The sequence below is a fragment of the Spodoptera frugiperda genome, chromosome 2 (assembly GCF_023101765.2).
Source record: "Spodoptera frugiperda isolate SF20-4 chromosome 2, AGI-APGP_CSIRO_Sfru_2.0, whole genome shotgun sequence".
Classification (NCBI taxonomy): domain Eukaryota; kingdom Metazoa; phylum Arthropoda; class Insecta; order Lepidoptera; family Noctuidae; genus Spodoptera; species Spodoptera frugiperda.
Window position 1 is genome coordinate 1,035,146 of NC_064213.1, and position 9,644 is coordinate 1,044,789.

The window sequence follows — 9,644 nt, forward strand, 5'->3', positions numbered from 1 at the left end:
GCGAAAGGGAATGTCAGACTCTTACTGACTAAACGCCACCCCTTTCCAGCTATAGCCGTTCGAGTCGGATTCCCGGTAAACCGACTAGGTAATCCGCAGCTCCGGATTAGGGAATCTCATACATACTTGGTAGTCCCATTTGTGCTCTCGACCAACGAGGCACTCAATCAATATGGATGTAGTAATAATATGTGTAAAAAATAATAATTAAATCTATGACATAAAACTAAACGTAATATTTGTTTCTATGTACCACATGTTGTCGAAATCACGAGACAACATGTGTCAGCAGAACAAATATGGCGGCAAATGATTCATGGAAACGACATGTTATAGCATTGAGGATATAAACATCATTGGCATTAAGTCGTATTGATATTGTGAGCACTATGCTTATTCAATGAATTAATAATAATACAGTAGTAGTAGTACTTAGGAAGAAAGTGAGGGTAAAATTTAATGTTGTGAGGAACTGTACCCTCTTTTTTAAGGGGAGGTAAATCATCCAATAACTTTTCCCGATTTGCGCGAGGTGAGAGAGACAGACTTTTCTAGCCGGATTCCGGTTAACTCGCTAGGTAGTCCGCAGCTCCGTACCCATAGTATGAGTATTTTGAGTGCATATGTTATATGGTTGGTACGCGTTTCTGTTTCGATTACTTTAAACGTAAAGCAAACTCTACTGCTCTTGATACGTATCGAGTTATGTTGGGAGTCCATAATCATGAGCAGAATGTCCAATGAATGTTTTTTCACACAAGAATTACAAAAAGAAATCACTATGTTCAATGCTCAATATAACATTTAATAACATTAACATACATATACAACGAAATTATAAGTAAATCCAACACAATTCAAATTTAACAAAGAAATATGGTCCCAATACCACAAGAGATAAAGCATAAATTACTATAAGCTTAAGTCTTATTAACAGCTGTATTCTTGTCATTCCAGGTGTTCATGTAATCCTGCCTGATGGTCTTCACATCAGCGGTGGCGGCAGACGTGATGCTTACAGAGCTGGACTTCTTGTCACACTTGATTAACGGCTTTATGAAGTAACGCCACGTCTTGCCGACGATCTGCATCAGACCTATCACGGAGAGACCGAGAAGGAAGCCCTGGAAAGAATAAAAAGCTATTATAATAGTTGATGATGTATCAATTTGATTAGAAAAGGCTGGCAAAGCGTGTGTAAATTCTCTAGAGTTGCATGTGATTATATGCGGACTGCTAACTACCATGGTGACCCGTCTGCTTATTTGCCATAGAAGTAGGTTAGGATTGCAGAAGGTGGCACTCAGTAGTTTTTCATGGAGTCATGTGTATCCTCTCAAAATATGGTTAAATATACAGTTGGTGTATCGAACCACACATGTTATATTTCAATGAGTTATTTTTATTACAAACATTTGATTTCATACATGAGTCAGTTTCAAATATATCTTTATTAATTAGCATAATAAATAACATGTCATTACAAGTTTTATTAATTAGAAGTATCTGCTCACTGCTCACTATGTATACAATTAATATCGATGAAGGTAACGCTTGAGAATAGAATCTTTTCATAGTTACTTTAGAATAAATGTATTTTTTTTCATAATCTTGAAGTCAAATCAAGGGCCTTAGTACGAGTTTGCTTTACATTCGTTCGGCACTGTGATTGGTACATCGGAGCCGGCCAATTACAGCGCCGAACGCTCTCTCGTTTCTATCTTGTAAAACGTTAGGCAAACTCGTACTAATGCACCAGACTACTCAATACCTAAGATCTGATTCTCACTGGATAGTTCTTGCTCAGTACCAACGCAGCCATAATCTATTCTCATACGAACTGTAGCTAGATACTAAGAAATTAGCTTTTTCATCCGCACATACATTACGAAAACAAACAATATGAGATATAACTCGACCTCGGAATATACAAACTAAACGCTAAAATAACTAAATCAGAGACTTAAGGAACTTGCAGACTTGTTCCTTAACGTACGGTTCTGCTGATTCAGGTTTTCAATGGTTTGTAATATTACTAAATAGAATGAAAAAGGTAAAAAATTGTGTATTCACAGTCGTAAATTTTATGAATTGTTAAGGGGACGAGCCTATAACCATTTTCCATTGAGATTATTTGCCGTTTATCAAAAATCTTAATCATAACATGACTGTATAACCATTTTTGACCTGACAATCGAACTCAAAACTTCTTTAGTCATACCTATAGTTTTAATTTTTAAGTTGTAAATATTTTAGACATAATTTTTATTATTGTTTAGTAATTAAGTTCATCTTACGAATACTAGATCATCGAAACAGTACAGAAAACACGACCCCAAAATGTCATCTTGTATAGAGTTGAACCCGACTACCCTGTTTTTCATAGCCATTAACACCAAATTCTCCGTTTTTCTCACACCCGTTTCTAAAGTGTGTGTGCTCTACAAGACTTCATTCCAACGACACGGAGTTACCTAGTCTTTGAAATAGCGGCTGTGCGTGGCACCGCGCCAGCAACCGGCACACTGTAATCAATGGCATCGTATCTATCTCATCGGGAGTACCAGGGTATTTGTCTAATGTCCAGATTGGCAGGGCTTAAGGATTCATCTAGTCGAAGAAATTATTCTGTGACTGGAGATGGAGTTTTGGTGTCAATCAGAGATTGTTTTAGGTGATTTTAAAATATTATGTTTTGTTTTATACGAAATGGTAAATGGGTAGAATGTTCTACTCTGTTCTCGTATGGTACGTTTGTAACGAAATGAAAATGTGAGTTGTGGTTAGGAATAAGGTTAAGTTTAGAAATGATTGCTGGGAGCAAAATGAAATGTATGACCTATCAAATAAAGCTCCACAAGTCTGAGGATGCTTTTCCACCAGATAGATAAGCTGTGAAATTATGCGAGCCGTTTCCACTGATACTGAGCTATGTAGCAGTGTGAATAAGATGTGCTATGAAGATATGCCACCGAAAAGTAGGTGTGCAAGAAAGAAGCGCAGATCGAAAGCGATGTATCGATATAAGAAAAACTATCCATAACACTAATCTCTGGTGTAAAAACACCCTTAGAGTCAACTTACAATTCCGGAGCTGAGGACTGCCTAGCGGGTTTATCGGGGCTCCGGCTCGTAAAGCAGAAGAAGGAACGGGGTGGTTTTTAGTCAGTAAGAGTCTGACACTCCCTCTCGCCTCGCCCAAGGCAGGAGAAGTCACTGGATGATTATCCCTCTTCAAAAAAAAAAAAAAGAGTTAACTTACAATACTGCCTCCAAGGTCAGACACGAACAGGTTCCAGTCGTAGTTGTAGCGCTCCTCGTACACAGAGACCATCATGCTGTTGAAGTTGACGTGTAACTGGGGACAGATATACCACTATATACCACTTCATCAATTATCATCAATATCATCATCGTCATTACCTGAAACACGTCCACTGCTGAACAAGGACCCCTTAGTCCTCAACTTTTTTTTTATGAATCACTCCGGTAAACGAGTATACGTATCACCTGATGGTAAGCAATCGCCGCCCATGGACACTTGAAACACCAGAGGCGTTACAAGTGCGTTGCCGGCTTTTTGGGGGTTAGGAATTTAAGGGTTGTTGGGGAATCGGGGATTGGGAAGATTGGGAAGGGGGAATTGGGCCTCCGGTAACCGCATTCATACAACGAAACACAACGCAAGCGTTGTTTCACGTCGGTTTTCTGTGAGGCCGTGGTATCACTCCGGTTGAGCCGGCCCATTCGTGCCGAAGCATGGCTCTCCCACACTTAAATTGCATTCATCAAGACACAGACATAGGTACCTACGTAAACAGTTTCTTAGATGGTATGCAACGCGTTTGTTATATCCATGGTAGTGCTGGTGGTTGTTTGAACAATACAATGCATAAAAACGAAATAGTAAAACTTTAAATTGATGTCCCTTAAATAATTTAGCCTTGTAAGTCGAACAGCAACTTCTAAAAACTTACATGTGTCTCCAGAGCTGCGGCACCGATGGTCGTCGACCACACTTTGGTCTTGCTGTCCCAAAAGTAATGTTTCTGTCTGTCCGTCACGTAGCCATTGTACAGGAGCGAGCGACAGATACGAGGACAGGACGAGTAAGTGTGGTCTCTGTAGATGCTGGAAGAGTAGGAACATCATGAGTAATTCCTGGGCCACAATTTTTTCCTACCAGATGGCGCTTAAGTAGCCTGAGATGTAGGTACTTGTCTAAAGGAATTAGCTAGTGTCAGACCATTGTATATTAAATTTTTGTCAACGACAGTTAAAATGGAATTGAAAATTAAAAATACACCAACGTGATACAACGCTTGCGTTGTGTTTCGTTGTGTAAGTGAGGTTACCAAAGGCCCAATTACCCCCCTTCCCGCTCTTCCCAAACCCCGATTCCCTTCAATTCCTAACCCCCAAAAGACTGGAAACGCACTTATAGCGCTTCTGGTGTTTCGTCGCATCTGGGGATCAGTGTGCGATCTTTTACCGGTTTATACCATAAAAAAAACATTAATACAATATTTTGTAATAAAAAATAAAACATAAAAGTGCTCACTCCCTATATTTAATGATAAGGCTCCTTATAGTGGTAAAATTGCTACAGCGAGGCAGTGGACTATCCATCCAAGGGCCTGAACAGCCAACATCCTTAGTTACCAGGTCCCAAATATATCTGGTGGTGCACTGGAAAAAAATTAGAGTTCGACGTTATTGTTATTGGAGTTCGACGTCTCTTCTTAATGGGAGGTTGCCATTTTTTTTTAAGAGGCAAATCATCCAATGTCTCCTCTCGTCTTAGGCGAGGCGAGAGGAAGTGTCAGACTCTGACTAAAAACCACACCGTTCCTACTCCTGCTTTTCAAGCCGGAGCCCCGGTGAACCCGCTAGGTAGTCCACAGCTCCGGCAGGCATCAGCCCTACTGGGCCCCATCAAAGGAAAGAGTAAAGTATTATAAGACTGGTTCTAGTAGATGATCTCCAACTAGGCATAGTCCCAAGTTCCAGTACTTCTGTCCATACAATTTAGAAACTATAAATCGCATTAATTTATTAAAGCTATTAATTTCTGCGTGTGCAATGTGAGAATTTATATCGAACGATTATTTCTGATCGTGCATATATTTCATCTAGCTTATTTGTGAGAAACCTCAGAATTTGTGAACAAGAATTTGTACAGTATTTTGATCTACTATGCAAGAGTCCAGATCAAAGTAATACTCATCAGGAGAAGAGGCATTGTTTGCGAACGACGCGGAGCCTGGTGAAACTATACTTGTGATAGTCTTACTAACGAAGTAAAACATTTTTTGATCATTGACCATCGAAAGCGTTTGTTTACAGCGTAGAGAATGGCAAAAAAGCGGTTTACCACACGCCCACATTTTATTGTGGCTGTCTAACAAAGTACAACCAGATTTTACGTATAGTGCAATAATATCGGCTGAAACATGTGACAAACAAAAAAATCCAATTCTTCAATTTATTGTCATAAAATATGATAGGGTATAAAAATATGGTCCTTAAGGATTTCATAACCTTGCGTCACCATGTATGAAAGAAAACATTTGTTCTAGAAAGTACTCTTTCTTGAAAACAGTGGAAACACATATAGTATAGAAATGAGTGTGGAAAACTGTTTCGGTAAAATAGATTTCAGACCAAATTTTTGCAGCAAAAAGAAAATATAATATGAGTAATAAATAATTAGAGAAAAGCTCGTTAGCGTTAGCTAGTTTCGAGTCACAGAGGGACTAGTAGAGCTTTACTCCATTAATGTACATGAGTAAACCGTGATTTTTAGTAGCTTGTGGACATTTTAATTGTTACCTCATTAGCGCTGTAGTTGCGCCTGCTGGTGCAGGGGGCGTCGCTCCTGCTGATCATCTTGTACTCGTCCACCGTCACCTTCACCCGCAGCATCTCGCCCACGTTCAGGTACAAGTACTCCACCATCCCGCCGTTGTACACCTTCACTTCTGCATTGTCCATGTAAATGCATTAAACGACACTTCTTTTCTATTTACACCTAGACTAATCTAGACCCGTAGCTGCGGACTAACTAACGGTTCGAAATGCAGGAGAAGAAACGAGGTGGTCTTTAGTCTGTAACAGTCTAACACTCACTCTCGCCTGCTCAAGGTGAGACAATTGGATAGATTTCCCTTCTCAAATAAGACTAATTTATACTACTTAATAAATAAAATTGGGAAATTGTAATATTGTGTTTAATATTAAAATAACTGCTTTTAATAAAAATATACATACGATACATACACCAAAATATATTTTTTTTTCAACTTTTTTCTGTCTGTATCTGTTTGTTTGTTCTGGCAAATCACTGAAATAACTGGACCGATTTGGATGGGACCTTTATTGACAGGAAGTAGAGTAAATTAGGCTACTTTTATTAGAGTGAAGCTGCGGGCATCAGATAGTTTCTTAGTATTTTAATTAAAAAAGGCAACAAAAATCATTAGTTCTTTTTTGCGTTTACCTTAACAAAATGAAACCATAAGTATTTTGCCAAAGGTCCAAAGGCCAAATTTCAATGCACTTACCTGTGAAAGGCTCCCTGGTATAGTGTATGTAGACACGGTACCCTGGTGGGTCGATACTGACGGTAGTCTCTAAATCGCGGGCAGTGTGTCGCATGGTCATGGAATAGCCTTCCGCCTGGGACACATGTTTAACACCGCTCTTTGGAGACATAGTGTAACAACGACCCATTTCGAAACCCATTACGGGTGTTAAATCCACATCTGTTAAAAAATATTCTTATTATAAATGATAAAAAATCAAATAGGTAATACATCATACACAATCTGCTTTGATGTGACCAATATATAGAGGTTATTAAAATGCACAAAATAAGCCTGAAGTAAAAGTAAGGTAAGAGACTGAGTACTAATGATAATTTTATTGCCAACAAAGTTAATTCAAATTCCGGTGTCCAAAAAGTAGAACACAAAAAATATCTATTTCAAAATGATGTAAAGATATTAAATACATACTACTCGGTAATTTATGGAGTCCGTACTGCACGAATATGTCGTCCGCATTAAACGTGATGTTGTCCCACACTTCGTCAAGGTCATTATTCTCAAAATCAAATTTTCGCCATTCCTCTTGAAACCCAGGGTGACCGGAAAGATTGTAGTACTGAGGAAAAGTGCCAACTTCAAAATATCGTATGGGGAAAACTCAATTTAAATCACATATTTGTTATCATCTTGGCTGATTATATAGGAAAATTAAGCGAAGTAGGCCCAGTAGGTAAGCCAAAATGTGCATTATTCTCTTTGAGCTCATTTGAACACTCTTTACAAATACGGCATTGCAACAGCCGCACCACATGTCTGTAAAATTTCTAGGCTACAACATTACAGTTCATCTGTGGTCAAGGAACATGGAGCTGTTCACACAAAATATAATATGTATTTGATTTATTTTGTTTGAAATTTTCTATTTTCGGTAATCGTTGAAATGTTTAGTTGTAATATAATATGCTTCTGTGGACAAAATTGTATGGAGTTTCTCTCTAAAACTTAGACCAATCTATTAAGTTCTGATTAAGATTGGTTAATTTTTCGTGCCTTGGTTAATATTTTAATATCATTACTTTATAATTTAAGATACCGTCTCTCAACAAATAAGTGGAAGTAATTCTTACTGACATCCAATGTATCATATTTGTACGGCGGGTCCCTGCAGAGTGTGATGCTGGGGTAGTCCAGGGTCTTGTTGAAGTCAAAGTGGGTGTAAGTGGTGATAGGAATGTCAATCATCTTCTGTATGCTTGCTATTATCTAAAAATATATTGAAATCAAATTTAGCGCCTTTTACAATAAGACTCCCAGACATTTTCAAAATTATAGCCTTAACATCTGTTACACTTCGTTCATATAAGTATCCGATCATGAAGCAATTACAAATAGAAGATGTCATAACTGGATTTCCTTTTAACATAATGCGTGACACTTAACGGGGAGCGCAGGACCTTACAAACCGCCCCTCTCTGTTTTCTATCTATCGGTCCCATACTACAAAAACGTTGCCAATTGTCCACATTTTAATGTCCCAATTTCTGAGTTTACCATCAGGTAATCCGTCTGCTCGTTTGTAGGCTTATCCTAATTTTACAATACATACCTGTTGCAGAACAACTCCGATACATCCTAAGATCACTATAGTTTTTATCAAGTTTGGACCTCTGATGCAGTCGAAACACTTCTCTCTTATACTCCATCGAGGATCTTCCACCTATGAGAAGATTCAGTTAGTTATGCCTATTACAGAGGCCGTTAGTAGTAGTAAGTCACGGGTGTCTCAACAATAGAGGATGTTGGCTTAATTTGAAATTAAACTGGCATGCAGTCTTTAATCGGGTGACAGAAAATTGTTGAATTAAAGGCAAATAAATTCTTCATTAACTTCACGGTCTTCACTGAAACAACAATTTGTGGATCACACAAAGAGTTGCTTCGTGCGGTGATTGAATCCGCTACACGTTACACGGCATCCGGTTGCCCAGCCACCGCGCCAACCGTGCAGTCAGTCTATCTCTGTTTTTTTATAAAGGATTAGTAAAAACAGAGCTATTCTTGAGAGCATATTCAAATTTAATGACGTTTAAGTATTTGAAACATTAGACTTTTACAGCAAATAAAAAATAATATATAGCTAAATAATTATTAATTCCATACCTCTTCCACAACACTCATTTTCTCTGACTTTTTTTGGCTATTTACCCATTTTTATTAAAAACACGACCGAATTTGCTCCTTTTACAGAGATATATGACAGTATCTGACCATGAGCCACGGTTGTCCACAGGCTAATATATAGAGTCGTAAACAGTATTATAAATATCATAGAGATAGGACTTATTGCCGTTCAGCACATTATCTAATAACAGGATTAGGGAATCTTGTTCAAATTACATTAAATATATTCAAGGTTTTTGGGTGGCAGATGGGTCACCTGGTGGTAAGTTACCGGCCCCCACCTGATGGTAAGTATCATGGTGCCGCTCATGGACACCCGCATCATGATTTACAAGTGTGTTGCCGACCTTTGGTATCGGGGGCTTCGACCTTCATTAAGCACACTCACACGACAAAATAAAACTTAAGTGTCGCTTTCGATTATAACAATTTCCTAGTTTCTAGTATATATGTACAATTGTACATAGCTATAAAACATGTTATCCATAATGATGAGTAATCTCTTATTTTATATATTTCTAGGTTCTGCCAACGGCTTCGCCCGCGTTCCCGTGGGATAAAAAGTATCCTATCACCTAAGTCAGCTCATACCCTGTCTGTTCGTTCAGTAGTTTCAGCGTGATTGACGGACAAACATCGAAAAAAACATACTTTAAAATTAAAACTTACTAGTGTGAACTATAATCTAGATCTACGTACTGAAAATTATCGAGTACAAAAAAATATGGTACATTTATTTTTTACTTAAAAATGTTACGGAATAGTACCCACATGGAATGTTTTCAACAGCTGCACAATATGAGCTGTCTGAAACAAATTTAGCGTACAACGCCATCTATGCTTCGTACAATGAACTTCTAACAAACTTTATTCTTGACCACTATAGATGGCGCTATGAGTCTGTTTAAAATAATA

At 38.2% G+C, this 9,644-nt stretch overlaps 1 protein-coding gene across 1 annotated transcript; it reads right to left on the reverse strand.

Moving 5' to 3' along the window:
* Positions 1-842: 842 nt before the first annotated feature.
* On the reverse strand, positions 843-8,841 carry LOC118269266 (degenerin-like protein asic-1). The gene is made up of 10 exons (XM_035584286.2): positions 8,709-8,841; positions 8,155-8,265; positions 7,680-7,811; positions 7,017-7,164; positions 6,564-6,764; positions 5,833-5,981; positions 4,562-4,689; positions 3,978-4,131; positions 3,263-3,358; positions 843-1,124 (listed from the first exon to the last, which is right to left on the reverse strand). Exons 1-10 carry the CDS (start codon positions 8,724-8,726, stop codon positions 921-923), a joined length of 1,341 nt encoding a protein of 446 aa, XP_035440179.2. The 5' UTR covers positions 8,727-8,841; the 3' UTR covers positions 843-920.
* Between the last annotated feature and the right edge of the window lie 803 nt (positions 8,842-9,644).

What these genes read in the sequence shown, in the direction of transcription:
- LOC118269266 (XM_035584286.2), bottom strand. An exon ending in CCGCAGCTCTGGAGACACAT is followed by an intron (nt 3,359 to 3,977) that starts GTAAGTTTTTAG and finishes ATCTGTCCCCAG; the next exon opens with TTACACGTCAACTTCAACAG. An exon ending in CTGACCTTGGAGGCAGTATT is followed by an intron (nt 1,125 to 3,262) that starts GTAAGTTAACTC and finishes TATTCTTTCCAG; the next exon opens with GGCTTCCTTCTCGGTCTCTC.